Genomic DNA, 19249 nt, shown 5'->3' on the forward strand with positions numbered 1-19249 from the left:
ATCTGAGCAGACATGTTGCCTGGATAGATAAGTAGAGAAAAAAGCTTTTATTTTTTGCAGCATTGACTTTTGGGGCAGCACTGGAAGTATATGCTTGTCTCCACTCTCACCTGTTATGCTCTTGTAGCCAAAAACCTCTGGGTCATTTCAGCAAGTATCTCAGTTAAGGTCATGAGATCATCACAACACCATTTTTGAATGAAGTCTCATTCACCGTGTATTTGTATAGGCCTTTTGTTTTTGCAGTCTTTTCACCTAACAGGTAGACATTGCTTTTAATATCTAAGGGAGTCTGAGTAGAGGATGAGCTCTTTTTTTAAATTCATTATTAATTGAAGGATAATTGCTTTACAACGTTTTATTGGTTTCTGCTATATAACAATGTGAATCAGCCATAAGTATACATATATTCCCTCCCTTCTGAACCTTCATCCCATTGTCTGCTACCCCACCTCCCTAGGCTGTCACAGAGCACGATGTTGAGCTCCGTGTTACACAGCAACTTCCCACGAGCTGTCTGTTTTGCATATGGTAATGTATATGTCTCAGTGCTACTCTCTTAATTCATCCCATTCTCTGCTTCTCTTGCTGTGCCCACAAGTCTATTCTCTATGTCTGCATCTCTATTCCTGACCTACAAACAGGTTCATGAGTACCATCTTTTTGGATTCCATGTATATATGTTAATATATGATATTTGTTTTCTCTTTCTGACTTACTTCACTTCGTATAACAGGCTGTAGGTTCATCTACCTCAGTTCAACTGACTCAAATTCTTTCCTTTTTATGGCTGAGTAATATTTCATTGTATATATGTACCACAACTTCTTTATCCATTCATCTGTCAGTGGACATCTAGGCTGTGAGGAAGAGCTCTTGACTAAGAGACCTGATCTGGACTCTTCCCAGGGGGAGGCCCTGAGTGAGGAATTCCATGTCTCAGGCCTCAGAGTGACTGCCAGAACCTGAGGAATCATGGGTTTGTTGTCAGGCTCAAATGAGAGAAAAAATAGGAAAGCGCTTTGCTACTTGTAAAATATGCATTAAAAAATATAGGGTTCTTCTGGATAAACAACAAGGTCCTAATGTATCGCACAGGAAACTATATTCAAGATCCTGTGATAAACCATAATGGAAAGGGATATAAAAAAAGAATGTCTACACGTGTACAACTGAGTTACCTTGCTGTGCAGCAGAGATTAGCACAACGTTGTAAATCAGCTCTTCTTCTATTAAAAATCAAACCAAACCAAGAATTCTTTTGAGGAGTAACGTCACACATTGCCAGTTGATTTTAGAGTCCATATGTTAAAAAGGCAAATAATGATTCTTGTTAACCCTGGGCTTTTGCTGGACTTTATTCATTTTACAACAAATATGACAAAAGTATCTCCATTATGGTTATTTCAATGTTTCAACCCTTTCAGCCTAACTAGGCAGCAACTTAAAGGGTCATCCATGTGGTGCTTCACTCAATATAATAGCCAAAATAATGGGAATTAGTTATTTGGTTGTAATCTAACACCTGGTCCCATCACATATCATGTACAGCCCTTGACATCCCAGGACTACAACTCTAGATTCAGGCAAACTGGCTATTACTACCCTACGCTAATTCCTCCTTCTTTCTGGATGGAAATTTTAATTCTGTACTGTTCACCCATAGAGTACCACTGAGGAGTGATTAAGTATCTCTTCAATCTGTTGAAAGGAAGAGAGAACTCAGAGTTCTCCTGAACAACAAAGCTTTCTCTGTTTCTCCTACAAATTCCATTCAGGCATCAAATTGAATTTACTCTTAACCGAATGCATTTTATCTATACCTGGCAGGGATCTATAAGTAAAATTACAAGATTTATTTCATTTTAATTCTATCATGATGCATTTAATCACAAATACCCCCAAAAAATGAAAAGATAATTTATCATTCTGTTCTGACTGAGCAACCCTCCTTGGTTCACATTCATGAATCTAGAATGCAGGGAGGAGAGCGGATGATTAAGTGTCCAATTAGAGAAAACAGATTAACCTGGCAAACATAATAAATTTAGCTCATAAGCAGGATGGCTTTATAAATGCTCACAATAACTCTCCTGCATAAAATCATGAACCACAGCCTTCGGTGATGACTCAATTGAAATAGTTGGGGAACATAAAGCAAATGCATGTTTATGGATTTCTTTTTGACATATTAAAAGAACACTGAAAGGTAAATCTAATTCAGTGTATAACTCTAAAAGTACACTAAAAGGGAACATGTGGGAAAAATATTAACTCATGAAAATAAAGCTACACTCTCAAGTGTTCAAGTTTCTACTTTATCAATAAATGTATCTAGATTCCACGTGTTTTCAATGTCCACTGGTTAATTTCCAAAGATATCAAAGCCAGACCTCGATTTCAAAACCTACAGATTCACCCTTAACCTTCACCACAGAACCTGGTTCCTTTATAAAGGCGGCTGCATCTTTAGGTAGTTCTTATTCCATTGGGACAAAACAGCATAAAATTAGAGAGCTAGTTCAGCCTTTGAATCAGTAGGGAAAAATCCTTTCTTTTAGCTGAGAGGCCGCTTATATCAGAGTAAAATGTAGGTTAGGACGACTTGTTTGAAGGCAAGTCCTTGTGCTGTGCTCCAGAAGGTTCACTTAGCAGTCTGTGGGCCTTCCTTACTTAGCTGGTTTGTTTTCCTGGCCTCCCGTTTTTAGCAAGGAGAAAATGGATACCCTTCACGCCCAGCTTTATTTTTAAACTCTCATGGCTTTATTCCTGGAGGCCTCTGTTGGCCTATGGCCTGAAAGAGAGTCAGATAGGTGCTGCCCTGTCACATGCACGCAGGTCACACTGAATAAAAGACCTGCTCTGCTCCTCTAAATAGAAGCAGACCCTTGCTAGGGGCAGGGCAGGGATGTGGGGGAGGGGAAGTGGCTGCCTCGGAGAGCCTTGTCTTTAAGAAGGCCGCATCCGGAGCCAGGTAAATTTCCCACTGGAAGAAACGGGTACCTGTGCACCCTTCCTTCCTCTGTTCCCCACTCCGCCCACTTGTGAAGTTGATCCTGGGCTGCAGGGTGGCAGGCCAAAGTTGGGGGCGGGGGGCGGCCCACGCGTGTCCCCACAGTCCTGGGCGCTGGATCGCGCTCACAGAATACACCATGTTAGTAGGTATGTGTGGTGGGAAGGAGGAAGGTTTTTTAAAGTCACTGCTTCCTTCCCCTCCCCTTTCCCCATTCCCCTCCCTTGCTCTCTTGGGGCCCAGGGACCAGGACCTTTCTACTGACTCCGAGAGTCTGTATAGAGCTAGGAGGGGGCGCACTTCGAGCGGATGCAGTGTGTATTCATGCTTACAACATTTCTGGGCTCAAGACAAGTTAACTGTACAGCCTCCGCGCCGTGACCAGCCAGGACGTCCCAGTGGCGGGGCGCGGGTCCTTCGTTCCCGCGCTGGGGCCGTGCCTCGGCGGTAGGGTCTGTGTGTGCCTGTGCGGGCGCGGGCCAGGTGTTCTGTGGCGGCTCGCAGCGGTGCGGCCTTGGGGGTGCCAGAGACGTGTGCGCAGCCGGGGGCGAGCGAGCGGAGGGTACTCCGGCGGCGGCGCGGGGCCGGCCGGCCGGCCGGGTGGCAGGAGCGGCGAGCGTGCGAGCGCCGCAGCGTCGGGGCGCCGGGAAGGCTCCGCGCGGCAGGGTGGAGTTGGCGCTGGAGGCCGCCCTGGTTACCGGTAGACGGCCTCTGCCGCCTTAACCTCCCCCCAGATGGAGCGGAGCCCCGGCCGTTAGCGGGAGGGGCAGCCGCGCTGAGGCGGGCGCGACCCCAGGACCCTCGCCGCTGCCCCTGGAGGGGACACCAAGCCGGCGTCAGAGGGAGGTGTCCTAGGGATGGGGAGGGAAGACTGCTGGGCCCGCAGACAGCCTTGCTGAACCTATTGTCCCGTGAGAGCCCCAAGAACCAGTGGAGAGCATGTAATTTCACCCACATCCTTTTTTTTTTTTTTTTTTTTTGAGGCTACAGGGAAACAGAGACTCGCTTTCCTAAATCACACAGCTATCAAATGACAGAACAGGGACTGGATGCCTGGTCTTGCTTACTGAGGCCTCTATCCCTTGTGTGTGTGTGAGATGGGGGTGGTGGTGGTGGTCGTCGTGGGGTGCGCAGGGGGGTGGTAAGTCGCTTCAGTTGTATCCGACTCTTTGCGACACTATGGACTCTAGCCTGCCAGGCTCCTCTGTCCAAGGGATTCTCCAGGCAAGAACACTGGAATGGGTTGCCATGCCCTCCTTCAGGGGATCTTCCCGACCCAGGGATGGAACTCGCATCACTTTATGTCTCCTGCATTGGCAGGCGAGTTCTTTATCACTGTTGCGGTTGTTCAGTCGCTCAGACTCTTTGCAACCCCGTGTATGCCAGGCTTCCCTGTCCTTCACCATCTCCCAGAGCTTGCTCAAACTCATGTCCATTGAATTGGTGATGCCATCAGACCATCTCATCCTCTGTTGTCCCCTTGTCCCTCCCGCCTTCAGTCTTTTCCAGCATCAGATCCTCATGGAAATGAGTTAGAATATAAACCTTTATTATTATTGGAGAAGGCAATGGCTCAAACAATGGTGATATCACCATTCAGGACTGTTAACATAATTTATGTGCTGGAAAAGCCCAGCCATTCTCTTCTCCCTGAGCTTGGGATCCTCATTCCTTCATTTATTAAACATTCTGGGCAGTTATTTGTGCCAGATAAGCTCTGCAGCAAACTGAAGGTGTAGAGATAAACAGGAACCACCCCTCTCCATGGAGCAGGAAATTCCCTAGACATCAATAAGTGATGCAGGTGTAGGAAACATAGTGGGTGTTAGAGAAAGGAGCAGTGGTAATTTGGAAGCACACAGTCAGTTCTGGCTGAGTGGAGGAAGACCCTGGGGAGGAGGTGGTATCTGATCTGGACCTTTAAGAGTGGGTCATTTGGAAATGATCAGCAAATGCCAAGTAGAAATTTCGTTATTAGCAACGTAACTCCAGGTGAGAGTGAGGAATAATGGTCTGGTTTGCTTAGAACATAGGGATGAAAAAGGAGTCCAAGATTACAGATGGGGTGCAATGCAGACTCAACATGAGGATCCATGGAGTTCCAGGCAAGGAATGACTGGGCAGTGGCTAAGGAAGGTTCATCAGACTGGGACTTGGAACCCTTAGCTATAGGGATAGGATGTTGGACCAAGGATCCTTGCAGCTCTGAGAGTTTGTGAAGTAGCCAGTCTGGGAACAGGGAGATTTGTGGAACCATCTCAGTGTGGCAGGGCTATGTATGAAATGTGCTGCTGGAGTGGGAAAGGGTCCAAATTGAATTGGGAGACTTTTGGACTATAAGGTTAGCCTGTGATCATGTTTCAGACTGCCGATAGCGTCCTTGGGAGCAGTTTGTGAAAAAGTGCTCTTAGTATTCTTGTAGCACAGGTGGCTCCATGGACATGAGCAGCAGTTAATCAGCCTGTCCCTCTCTGTGCAGGGGGCTGTTATTTCTTTTGATGTATTCCCGGGGACCAACAGGGAGCTACAAACAGGGCAGCTTGTTTTGGCAGTTGAAAGAGGAAATTTCTTGCATAAAGATTATGGACTTACTTTCTTGTCACTCTTTATTATAAACTAGTCAAACAATTCTGTGCAGATGAACTGTTAAAATGAAGTATTTTTACCTTAAAGGTGACACACACAGCTTTCAGCAGAGGACTTAAAAATGTATCTTTAATTGGTTCTGAATTATTGTGTTTCAGAAGCACAACATGACATACATGGGCTTGAATGAAATGGGTAGATGGCCAAGAAAATAAAATTATTCAAGCAGACAGGTTTTAGACATTTCTCTGAGGTATGAGTCTGGAAACCTTCTAAATGCCTCTAGAACCTTCTCATCTTGACACCTCCCCTGCAGAAGAGCAGGGGTTCCCTAAAGCTCCACTTCCGATGACTCACTGGTTCCATGTATGAATGTTTAAAACCTTCCGATGTTGTTTTATGAAATACACATTCTGTATGCTTTTGCAGCTTCTTTATCTGATGGATATTTGAGGAGAGGGGAAAGATGAAATTTTGTTTTGTAGCAGTTCCTCTGGTTAATGATGTTAATCAGTGATGTAAGGAAGGAGCGTGCAGTCTGGAAAAAGAAGAGACTTGGGACTGAATTATAGTTCTGTCACTATCTGTGTGACTTTAGTTCTGACACTTAAATCATATGAGTCTCTTGTTTCCTCATCTGTAAAAAGGTGATGGTAATTGTCAGGTCACAAATGTCACGCAGTCTCAAAGGTCAGTAAGGGAGGAGATACAGCGCACGTGGGGGCAAGCAGTTAAGGATGGAGAAGAGCCTGGCCTAGGCGTAGGCTAATCCAGGTCCAGATGTGGGCTCTGCCCTTTCCCACTGTGTGACTTTGTATGAGTCCCTGAGCTGTGGTAAATGTCAGCTTCCTCATCTTTAAAACGGGGGAAATAATTATGTCTACTTTGTGGGGTTGGTCTGAGGATTACACAGTTACTGGGAATTAGAATGAGATGAACACTGGAGATCAAAGAGAACTTGGAAGGCCTCCTTACCCTACCACCATCTTCCCCACCTCCCATGGAAATCTTTTTATTGGCTATGACTGTGTTTAAAGATCTTCAGTGACAGGGACTGCTATCTGTACGAGGTCCTCCATTTCATTGTTAGATCACCTTCAATGTAAGAAGAATGTTCCTCATATACAGCTAAAAGCTGTCTCAGTATAATTTCCACATATTTATCCTCTTCTATGCTCAGTGGGAAAAAATACAGTGAATTTTCTTTTTCTGTTAAGGATTTTTATTTTGAGGTAACTGTAGATTCACATGCAGTTGTAAGAAATAGTGCAGAGAGATCCCTTGTACCATTGCCTGCTTTTTCCCAGTGGCAACTTCTTGCAAAACCACACTGCAGTATCACAGGTTATTGACATGGACCACTTGGAGAGGCAGAGTATTCCACCACCTGTAGCCTTTCTCATATGTTGCCTTTTTATAGCCACACCCACTTCCTTTGTACCACTTCGTTAATCCCTGGCAACCACTATTCATTCTCTATTTTTATAGTTTGGTCATGTCAAGGATGTTGTATATAGATGGAATTATATATATAAAATGAGTTGTGTCATTGGCTTTTTTCACTCAGCACAGTTCTCTGGAGATTCATCCTGGTTATGCTGTTGCATTTATCAGCAGTTTGTTCCTTTTTATTCCTTAGTAATGTTCCATGTTGTGGATGTGCCACAAATTGTTTATTGTTCACCCATGGAAGAGCATCTGGGATGTTACCAGTTTGGGGCTATTATGCTAGAATAGGTTTTTGTATAGGTTTTATACAGGGTTTTGAGTAAATATAAGTCTAATGTCTTCAATCTCTGGAATAAATATGTAGGAGTGCAAGTGCTGGGTCATATGGTAGTAGTAAGTGCTTCCTTGGTGAGTCAGCGGTAAAGAATCTGCCTGCAGTGCAGGAGACATGGGTCACATCCCTGGGTTGGGAAGATCCCCTGGGGGAGGACTTGGCAACCCACTCTAGTATTCTTGCCTGGAGAATCCCGTGGACAGAGGAGCCTGGCAGGCTATAGTCCATGGGGTTGCAAAGAGTCAGACATGACTGAAGCAACTTATACATGCACACATGGTAGTTTTGAGTTATGTTTTTAAAGGAATTTCTAGACTGCTTTGAGTGACTGCAACATTTTATATTTTTACTAGCACTGAGTGAATGATTCAGTAACTCTACATCCCTGCCAGAATTTTCTCTGGTCACAGTTTTTTTATTTTAGCTATTGTGACAGGTAAGTAGTGCTATCGTGGTTTTAATCCAAATTTCCCTAATTGCTAGTGATGTAACATGGCTTGCTTGACATCTGTGTCTCTTCTTTGACAAAATGTGTCATTGTGTCTTGTGCTCAGATTCTAATTGTCGTCTTTTCAGTTGTTAAGTTTTGAGTGTTCTTTTTATGTTCTTGATACTGGTCCTTTCTTGGATATGTGGTTTTCAAAAATATTCTTCTGCGCCATAGCTTATCTTTTTTGTCATTTTAGCAGGATCTTTTGTGTTGCAAAAGTTTGACATTTTGAGGACATCAAATTTGTCAGTTTTCCCTTTTATGGATAGTGCTTTTGGTATCAGTTTCCCAGGTAGAGCAGTGCTAAAGAATCCACCTGCCAATGCAGGAGATACAAGAGATGCTGACTCGGTCTCTGGGTCGAGAAGATTCCTCGGAGAAGGAAATGGCAATCCTCTCCAGTGTTCCTGCCTGGGAAATCCCATGGACAGAGGAGCCTGGCGGGCTGCAGTCCATGGAGTCGCAAAGAGTTGGACATGACTGAGCACACATATGCACACTTCTGGTATCAAGTCTAAGAAATCTTTGTTTACCCTGGAGCCCGAGGATTTCCTCCTGTTTTTCTTCTTTATGTTTCATAGTTTTATATTTTGCATATAAGTCCTGAAGTGATAGAAGTAGCATGGAGAAGACCTGAAACAAGAAATCATATCTCTCAGACATAGGCCAGTTATTTTTTTCCCTCTCTGTTTTATAATTCAAAGATTTCAGTGAGTATTTTTCAGAAATTGGCATTTGCTACAATCATTTTAGCTGTAAAATGGGATAATAACATAATAAACTCAAATCATGGTAGATTTTTTAAAAAATAAATTAGGGTTAATTGAGATAGTGCACTTGAAAAAAAAAAAACATGTTATACTACAAAGTACTTTCTGTTCAAATGGTGGTTATTATTGTAAGCTTGGCTAGGTCTCTGAATGCTAACAGGCAGCTGTGTGTGCTTGCTGCTTCCTATTCATGGGAAATGTGTTTGTTTATATCATAGTATAGTATCTATTTTTCCTTTTAGTGCCCATGTGGCCAAATTTTGAACTGCCATTTTAATAAGACTCAAACATATTTGAGAGGGTGGTTAGACTTAACGGTTTCCATAAAGTTGTTTTAATAGTTGTTTTTCAACAGATGGACAGCTTGCATTTGGCCTCATTTCTGTGACAGGGTGATGATTGAACTTTTCTACAGATGGCTTACAAATACTTGAGAAAACACCCTCCCAATATTAATTGTTGTAAAAAAGGCTTTTAGCGTGCCAGGGAAATAATAGTCTGTATTCCCAAGTCCTTTGCCTGTGCTATTATAATTATAATTTAGATGATTTGGAAGTTTCCGTTTCTGGCACTGGGGTTTATTTTGTAAATGAGTATCTACATTAGAGTGAGAGATGCCGAGGAATACTCTTTTGTCAATTAGATGTTCAACATGGATATAGCATGAAATCCCTTTTTGATTATCAATGAATGTACATAACTTCCTTTTACTGAGTCATTCTGCTTCATTGCTATACATAGGAAATGTAATGTTCCATAAAAATCACCCATCAGAGACTTATATGTTCTTTCTTAAAAATACTGTCTTCAAAGGAAAAAAATCACCAAGCTGAGAATTTTCAGACATACACATTAATATGATGAACCCCCCAAACTTCAAAATTGTCTCCTTTCTGCTTCAACTACTTTGCACTGTTTTAGGATTCAAAAATGAAGAATCAGACAGTAAGCAGGGCAGTTGAGGAGTGGTGGAAATCTGGAGGTTGTTTGTGGTTGTCACAGTAACAAGGGGCATTTGCTGATATTTAGTGGGTATGTTGCTGAACCTGGATTTGGGTCCTCTTGCTTGACATGCAGCAAAGTCAATCTCCTAAGACTGGATTGTGGTGAAGGAAAGTATAGCATTCACTGCATGGTGCCAAGCAAGAAGAATGGGCAGTTCATGCTGAAAAGATCTGAACTCCCCAATGGCTTTCAGAGAAGGGTGTTTAAAGTTAAGATGAGGGAGGGGTTCACAGGCTGTGTGATCAGCTTATGCTCAGTTCTTATATTGGATGGTATCCATGTGAAGTTTCAAAGATGATTAATCTTGTGATTTCAACCATTTAGGGGTCTATATGCCTGAGGTCAGTAGTTTTCACCTGTAAAAACAATTTAGGAATGTGAGATCTTTATCTGTATCTTTCAGGGAACTAGGAGTTTGGTGACTCTACCATGTGGCTGATTTATAGTCTAAATTGTTACCAGTTTCCCCACTCAACAGGTATTCCTTTTTTCTACCTTTTCACATTTCCTAATCATTAACTCTTCTTTTAAATTCATTAACTCTTTCTTTGAATAGAAATTATGACAAAAAAGTATTTGTGGGGAATGTCCCAAAGATTAGCTATTTAATTGAGACAGTTGAGACATATATACTACTTGTTATGTGCCAACTACTTCTTTACTTATTTTAAATTTAGTTTTAGCTGGAGGATAGTTGCCTTACAGTGTTGTGTTGGTTTATGCCGTACACCTAATCATTAACTCTTGAGACTCAGGGGGAGTCTGGGAGACTCAGATAAAGCAAAAGACTTTTACTTCAAAGGACAGTGACACAGGGAATTGTATATGGTTTCAGGTGGAGGCAAGTGTGCCTAAGTCTGCACAGCACAGTTCGGCACAAGGAAGAAAGGTCCTGTGTCTTACAGTATGCCTGGATGTCAGACTGGACACTCATCTGAGCCTGGAACTTGTGTCTGCTTAAAACACAGAGTAAGTTTTGCAATTCAAGGTTTTTGCTTTTTTTTTTTTTTTTGCACAGAATGTTAGTGTCTACCCAAACCTCTTCTTTTTGATTTTACTATGTTGCTATATGAAAGGCTGAAAGACTGATCTTCTACTTCTAAACCCTGACTTATGTTTATTATAAGTTCTTTATTATATTTTTGGGTATTCATTAACTGAGCATTTACACAGTAAAACAAATATTATTACAAATTTATTTCCCCTTTCTATTCCAAATAGGGCATCATATTAATTTTTGAAATATTGTGTATAGGTAAATTACCTTATCCATGAATTTCTGGATTTAAAGAGAGAATTATGAAATGCTTATTATAACAAAGGAGGCCTGGGGTTAATCAGTATGAGAAGCATTGCTGTAGAAAATTAAGCAATAGCAGACAAATTCTTTCTCCACTTGCCTGTATGTGCACACATAATTCTGTGTTGGAATCATTCAAAGGACAGTGGTGTGAGTCTAAATATTTACTAAGGAATGCAATCCCAATAAAGTCTGTATTGTTATATTTCTATAGAAGCCTTGAACTGATTTTCTTTTGGCAAGTCATATCAGCTAGATCTTGGTGTCTGTCATTGCAGATGGCATTTAATGATTGCTTTAGTTTGAGCTATCCTGGCAATCCTCAGCCAGGGGATTTGATTGAAGTGTTTCGTCCTTGTTATCAACATTGGGCACTGTACTTGGGTGATGGGTATGTTATCAACATAGCACCTCTAGGTAAGTTTTGCTTTCTGAAGTTCCGGGAGTTTTTTAGCTTTCTTGCTACAAGGGGTAATCATAAACAAAATCATAAAATAAACCAGAAATGCAATGTAGAAACTAGGTAAATCCAGCTGTTCTAGGTTTTTGGAAGGATATTCTCAGACATCCTGGACTGTGAAGTCAAGTAGGCCTTAGGAAGCATTACTACGAACAAAGCTAGTGGAGGTGATAGAATTCCAGGGCTTCCCTGGTGGCTCAGAGATTCCAGCTGAGCTTTTTCAAATCCTAAAAGATGATGCTGTGAAAGTGCTGCACTCAGTATGCCAGCAAATTTTGAAAGCTCAGCAATGGCCGCAAGACTGGAAAAATTAAGTTTTCATTCCAATCCCAAAGAAGGGCAATGCCCAAGAGTGTTCAAACTACCATACAATTCACTAATTTCACATGCTAGCAAAATTATGCTCAAAGTCCTTCAAGCTAGGCTTTAGCAGTAAGTGAACCTAGAACTTCCAGATGTACAGACGCCAACATCCATTGGATCATAGAGAAAGTAAGGGAATTCCAGAAAAACATCTACTTCTGCTTCACTGACTACGCTAGAGCCTTGGACTGTATGGATCACAACAAACTGTGGAAAATTCTTAAAGAAATGGTAATACTAGACTACCTTACCTGTCTCCTGAGAAGCCTGTATGCTGTATAAGTCAAGAAGCAGTAGTCCGAACTGGACATGGAACAATGGACTGGTTCAGAATGGGAAAGGAGTAGTATGTCAAGGTTGTATATTGTCACCCTGGTTATTTAACTTATATGCAGAGTATGTCATGAGAAATGCTGGGCTGGAGGAAGCACAAGCTGGAATCAAGATTGCCAGGAGAAATATCAATAACCTCAGATATGCAGATGACACCACCCTCATGGCAGAAAGTGAAAAACTAAAGAGCCTCTTGATGAAAGTGAAAGAGGAGAGTGAAAAAGTTGGCCTAAAGCTCAGCATTCAGAAAACTAAGATCATGGCATCCAGTGTCATCACTTCATGGCAAATAGATGTGGAAACAGTGGCTGACTTTATTTTTGGAGGCTCCAAAATCACTGCAGATGGTGGTTGCAGCCATGAAATTAAAAGACTCTTACTCCTTGGAAGGAAAGTTATGACCAACTTAGACAGCATATTCAAAAGCAGAGACATTGTCAACAAAAGTCTGTCTAGTCAAGGCTATGGTTTTTCTAGTGGTCATGTATGGATGTGAGAGTTGAACTATAAAGAAAGCTGAGCACTGAAGAATTGATGCTTTTGAATGGTGTTGTTGGCGAAGACTCTTGAGAGTTCCTTGGCCTGCAAGGAGATCCAACCAGTGCATCCTAAAGGAGATCAGTCCTGGGTGTTCATTGGAAGGACTGATGTTGAAGCTGAAACTCCAATACTTTGGCCACCTGTTATGAAGCACTGACTCATTTGAGAAGACCCTGATGCTGGGAAAGATTGAGGGCAGGAGGAGAAGGGGACAACAGAGGATGAGATGGTTGGATGGCATCAATGACTCGATGGACATATGTTTGGGTGAACTCCGGGAGTTGGTGATGGACAGGGAGGCCTGGCACGCTGCAGTTCATGGGGTCACAAAGAGCCGGACACAACTGAGCGACTGAACTGAACTGAATCAACTGGGGAAGATATTTGCCACAAATGTGACAAGAATCAGTGTCTTTATATATAATATAAATAGATTATTTCAATCACTTAACATCTATTTTTAGATTTTCCATGTATGTGCCAAATATTATTCAAATGCTAGGGATACATAAGCCAGTCCCTCTACAGTAGAACTTACATTCTAGTGCACAGAGAGAGAGAGAGAGACAGAGAGAGAGGAGACAGAGAGCCTGAGAGAGGGAGTATGAACAGAATACAGAAAGCAATGTTAGAGATAAGTGATATGGAGAAGATAAATCATAGAAGCAGGTTAGGAAGTGCTGGGGAGTTGTAGTTGCTGCAGTTTGAAGTTAGCTGGTCAGGAAAATCTCACGAGAAAGTAACATTTGAGAAAACTTGAAAGAGGTGAGGAAACCCAGCACCTATTTGGGGCAAGAGTTTCTTTGTCTGAGGGAGCAGCGAATACTCAAATCCCAACAAACAAATGGGTAAAAGATTGTGAACAGTTTGTAGAAGATGAAACTCCAATACCCATTTTTAAAGCATTCAGCTTTTCAGTCATCTAGGAATTATAAAATGATAGGTTTTATGCCTCTCACATTAGCAGAATTTTAAAAAATGAAAATCAATGTTGATAAAGGTATAATGAAATGAACACAGGATATTGCTGATAGAAACACAAGTTGATAAAATCATTCCCCAAAACAGTTTAGCAAGGTGTGTTAAGAGTCTTGAGCTTCCCTGGTGGCGGGGTGGTGAAGAATCCGCCTACAATGCAGGAACTGTAGGGCACATGGGTTTGATCCCTGGATCGGGAATATCCCGTGGAAGAGAGCGTGGCCACCCACTCCAGTCTTCTTGCCTGTCCAGGGACAGAGGAGCCTGGCGGGCCACAGTCCATGGGATTGCAAAGAATTGGGCATGACTGAAGTGACTTGGCATGCATGCATGTTAAAAGTCTTAAAGTGTTTTCATGCTCTGACCCTGTAATTTTACCTCTATGAGTCTATTCTTGGGAAATATTTTTAGAGAACTTATTTAGGATTTGCGTATGAGAGTGTTCACTGCTATCTCATTTATAATGGTTTAAAAAAAGGACAATGGGAAAAAAATAGGGAAAAGAAATAAGTAACTATTGATTCTTTATGGTGGGTAAAACATTAGACAATGGATTAATAATATTAAAAACATAATGGTTAAATGAATTTAAGATTTAGCCACAGATATTAGGATTCTGTGTTTGGTAGAACTTTTTAGTTGCAAGTAACATAAATCAAGTTAGTTTAGACAGAAGGCAAATTCATTGCTTCACTGAAGGAAACTACAGGAAGGGTAGAGATGATGCTGGTCTCAGGGATACCTGGATCTAGAAGTTTAAACACTATCAAAACTTTTTGTCCCACATCTGCATTCTTTTTGTATATATTTTATTTATTTTCCCAGGCTGTGTCTAAAAAGCTGAACTGATGACCCTCAGCATCCTTAGGCACACATCCTTGTAGGCTGGTGACCCACAGGAGAGAGATACTCCTTGTCTGCTGAAGTTAGAAAAATCATGGGGAATGATTCTTAATTGTCTGGTATGGGTCCCCTGTCCATTACTGAACCATCACTATGTCCAGGAATGGGACAGTATGACTGGCTTAGACAGTCTTTTCTAGAAAGAAAGAAGTAGTGGTAGGATGAGGTGCTAAGCAGACTAAAACAGTGGCCACTTTTACAGCTGAAAGTCATTTCTAGATATCTTTAATTGTATGAAAGATGATCTTGTATGACAACTATTGGCAAATTACAGATTAAAATGCAATGTGTAATATGGTACCAAGTTTGCAAAGAAATCATATATACACACATACATGTTAATGCAAATATATACATGTGTATTTGTAAGTGATAAAGACAGTATAAATACATTAAAATAATAAGGATAGTTATTTCTAGCAGGATAGCAGGTAATTTATATTTAGTGTTTATGCTGTATTTTTCTGTATTTTCTACATGTTTAGAAATGAGTACAAGCTATTAAGAAAAATGTATGCAAATAACAGAGAGCCTAGAATATTTTTTCCCTCAAGATGCATTTAAAAAGAAGTGTTTACAGGCTGAAGTTTTACTATCTTGAGAGCTTCTGAGAACCTTTAATGAAGTGATTTTTGTGAGATTTTGAACTATTTGCTACTTTTTCTGGAATACTGGAAATGGAAATGGCAAATAAAATGACATTTACAATACAGAGCTATTCATTCTGTAGAGTCTAGTGATTAATACTAAGGAATTCTTTATATTAACTCTGCAGCTTTCACATTTAGAAAACAATATGAGGCTTTTGCGCTGTTTCCTTTTTTTTCATGTCTTAAGCTCCATACTATATGGTTCAAGCACTGAGCTTTGACTGAAATTAAATTCCTGTTTCTGTTAACTACTTGTGTGATATTCCACAAGCCAGTTTCTCTCTCCAAGCTTTGATTCTGTCATCAATAAATTGATTGCTTCAAACTAGTTGATGAGTAATTCTAACTAGGATATACGTGTTCTGTGAACTTGTACTGTGTAAGAATTTGGAATATGTAAGGTATTGAAAATGCTACTCCAACAAAAAGGAGTTCAAAGGAGTGAAAAAAAGAGGAGTAGGAAAAAAAAGTTTGCTTTTAGTCATTACTGAAAGGAGAAGTGTCTAAACACTGGTTATATAGCAGCCCTTCATCTCATGGTTTACTTGAACAATGGACAAGCATAGCAATCTTGGGCAGATAGAGAGGGCCTAGGGCCTGGCCTTAAAGCTGAACACTAAGGAATCACTTTTCCAGTCTCAGATGACAACCATGGCAAGTCAGGATACAGAGATTTGGGACTGTTAGGCAAATGCCTACCAATAGCGGCAGTCAGATGGAGTGGCGGGGCACAGGGCACTGTAACAGCGGGGTGGAGCACAGCAAAGGACCACACAGAGTGGATAGTGCCTACTGCATTAGGGTTAGTTTTAGGACTTAGTTTCTTGGCTGAAGGAACTAGCAAAACAAAGACAGGGCTCCAGCTGATCCCAACGGACCCTGTCAAATGCCTAGGGTCCCCTGCAGATTTCAAAGTAAAGCCTGATTAAAAAACAAGTGTAAAAGCAGAGAGGTGGCTGTAAGAAGTGCAGCTTAGTTATAAGAGGAGAGCATCAATCTTAACACTCTGCTGCTAAGCCCAAGCGTACTAGTTTAGAAGGGTTCTAATGCCAAAAAACAGGGGCTTTATAGAAAAAGGGGGCAATGATCTTCTCTGTACTACGTTAGAAACATATGCCAAGATCCCTAATAATAATACTAATTGATAGAGAACTTATACCTCAAGAAAGAGTAGATTTTTCACACCCAGTTTGTTCTATATGTTGTTGTTTAGTCGCTCAGTCATGTCCGACTCTTTTGCAACCCCATGGACTATATAGCCCACCAGGCCTCCTCTGTCCATGGGATTTCCCAGGCAGGAATACTGGAGCGGGTTGCCATGCCCTGCTCCAGGGGATCTTCCCAACCCAGGGATCGAGCCCTCATCTCTTATGTTTCCTGCATCGACAGGCAGATTCTTTACTGCTGAGCCACCAGGGAAGCCCAATGGGGAGATAGAAATTTTCAAAAAGTTTTCTTATATTCTCACTTTTACAGTATTGAATAAGTGTTACTGGTAAATTAGAGAGTGAGTGTTGATGGTTAGTAAGATTAAGTGGTTTCTGGTTTGAGGATAAGTAGGATGGCATTGGAGTTCACTGGGCTGGATTGTTGTGTTTTGCTAACCAGAATTCTCCTTACAGAGGATGGCATTTCCACATCATTTACAAGTGCCAAGTCTGTATTCAGCAGAAAGGCCCTGGTGAAGATGCAGCTTTTGAAGGATGTTGTTGGAAAAGACACATACAGAATAAACAATAAATATGATGATACATACCCCCCTCTCCCGGTTGAAGAAGTTATCCAACGCTCAGAGTTTGTTATTGGGCAAGAGGTGGAGTATGACATACTTGTCAACAACTGTGAGCATTTTGTGACTTTGCTTCGATATGGAGAAGGAGTTTCAGAGCAGGTGAGTTTTCTTTAAGCAAAATAAAAATTTCTTACATTGGGAAGATAATAACTACCCAGTCTTGATCAAGTTTTCAGGCCTCAAACAAATGGAAAAGAACAAGAATATATGAGAACACTGAAGGACAAAGAAGGGAATTGAGTTACCCAAGGTCACTCAGAAAGTTCATGACCAATCAGACGAGAACATTTTGTGTCATGAATCTGGGGCTAGAAGGGACTTGAAGCAGAGTCAAGACCATGTCTTTCTGTCTGTCTTAATGCCCCCTGTCCTTCAGTGTTTTTGTTTTTGTTTTTTTTTTTTATTACCGTACCATACAGCAGTTAAATCAGTAACTATATATATTGAAAAGAATGTTGACTTTTTTGAGTGGGAGTTCCTTTGCCAAAAACATAGATGTTAGTACTGAGATTCTTTTCCATTAACTGAAAGAGGCTAACTGATACCATGGATTTGTGGATGTCTTTTTCCCTGGTGGCTCCGAGGTTAAAGTGTCTGCCTGCAATGCAGGAGACCTGGGTTTGATCCCTGGGTCGGGAAGATCCCCTGGAGAAGGAAATGGCAACCCACTCCAGTATTCTTGCCTGGAGAATCTCATGGAGGGAGGTGCCTGGTAGGCTACAGTCCCTGGGGTTGCAAAGAGTCGGACACGACTGAGCTACTTCACTTTTCAATTTCCTTGCAACACTAATTCCAAAGAAATGTTGTGCTTTTAAGTGGATCCAATGCTAAAGTGTCTGCCTACAATGAGGGAGACCCAGGTTCAATCCCTGGGTTGGGAAGATCTCCTGGAGAAGGAAATGGCAACCCATTCCAGTATTTGTGCCTGGAAAATCCCATGGACAGAGGAGCCTGGTAGGCTACAGTCCATGGGGTTGCAAAGAGTCGGACACAAGTGAGTGACTTCACTTTCACTTTTGATTCATTGAGCTTTTGGATGATTTTTTAGTGGATTAATTGACTTTATTTTAAAGTAGCTTCTAGTTTTGTTATTTACCACCACTGTTCTGTAGTTTAGCAGATTCCTCACTGAAAGCAAGCTCGATTCAGTTGCCCTTTCCCTACTTACCTTCCCACCAATTCAATTGCATCATTGATATTTTAACCCAAAGATTTATTAAAATTAATATATAAAGGCTCCTAGTATCTTGAAATGGTGGATCTGTTGTATAAATGTCTATTCTAAGAATTGAAATTATAACTCCGCTCATGAAAGCTTGGAAGAATGGAAAATAGAACATAATGAAAGGATACATTTGTTTTTATTAAGAAATAATTTAATTGGAAATTCATTTTTACTAGGAAATGGCAACCCACTCCAGTATTCTTGCCTGGAGAATCCCATGGACGCAGGAGCCTCGTGGGCTACATTCCATGGGGTCGCAAAGAGTCGGACACGACTAAGCGACTTAACTGACTGACTAACTAGGAAATACATTACTATAATGAACTATACACATGTAGCAATAAATTGTTTCTGAGTCAAAACACAGAGGATACATACCTAAATATCTGCTCATTTTTGCATTGAAAAGTAGTGGTATAGCTAGGAAATAAAGTTTGTTAGTGATAAAGTTATCCACAGTACTCAATCAGCAATTTTTTAAAATGTGGCTAAATCGAAAGATATTTCAGGTCTCTTTTTGCTCTGACTGTTACTTGTACCCTATCATAGTCTTTTCACCTTTCATACCCAGATCAAGATCCATGAAAAAGTAACTATTTTTCAAGAACTAGGAGAACTCTTCTAGTCTAGCAGGTTCTGATGGGTGTGGTAACAGCCTTAAAGACACATCTGAGCTTTGGAATTCTGCTGATCTGAGCTAGAACCCCATCTTCACCACTTCTAACCTGGATAACTTTGGACACGTTTATCAGTTTCCTAATCTATCAAACAAAGTTGTTTCATAGATTGTAAGAAATTTTTAAAGTCTCTTAGCATGTTCTATTAAATATTATTCATCCCAATAAAAGGTATACTTTCCATCGATATTATTTTTATTTTAGCAATTTTATAGGTCTTTGTTGATACTATTCAGTAATATTCTGTTGATCTAACAGAAACTGCAGCATTTGAATTATTATTTTTATTACTATCAATAATAGTACTAATAATAGCTAATGTTAGATTTGTTTCTGGGGTCCCTTTAAGGCTCAGGGATCTTGAGCATAGAACAGTTTCCT

The 19249-nt window shown here is 41.1% G+C and overlaps 1 protein-coding gene across 10 annotated transcripts in view; it reads left to right on the forward strand.

The window, feature by feature from the left end:
- Positions 1 to 2812: 2812 nt before the first annotated feature.
- Positions 2813 to 19249, forward strand: part of PLAAT1 (phospholipase A and acyltransferase 1) — a 62216-nt gene continuing 45779 nt past the window's right edge. For 6 of the 10 annotated variants that reach the window (XM_040267504.1, XM_040267497.1, XM_040267517.1 and 3 more), the window contains exons 1-4: positions 2826 to 2974; positions 10483 to 10616; positions 11226 to 11364; positions 16797 to 17065. In XM_040267504.1, the coding sequence (XP_040123438.1) occupies positions 10554 to 10616; positions 11226 to 11364; positions 16797 to 17065 (471 nt within the window). In that variant the 5' untranslated portion in view covers positions 2826 to 2974; positions 10483 to 10553. Of the gene's footprint in view, positions 2975 to 3068; positions 3163 to 8453; positions 8583 to 10050; positions 10126 to 10482; positions 10617 to 11225; positions 11365 to 16796; positions 17066 to 19249 lie in introns of those variants that run through there. The other 4 variants (XM_040267461.1, XM_040267471.1, XM_040267453.1 and 1 more) reach the window with 4 other exon arrangements.

The sequence above is a fragment of the Oryx dammah genome, unplaced genomic scaffold (genome assembly GCF_014754425.2).
Source record: "Oryx dammah isolate SB20612 unplaced genomic scaffold, SCBI_Odam_1.1 HiC_scaffold_2, whole genome shotgun sequence".
Taxonomy (NCBI): Eukaryota; Metazoa; Chordata; class Mammalia; order Artiodactyla; family Bovidae; genus Oryx; species Oryx dammah.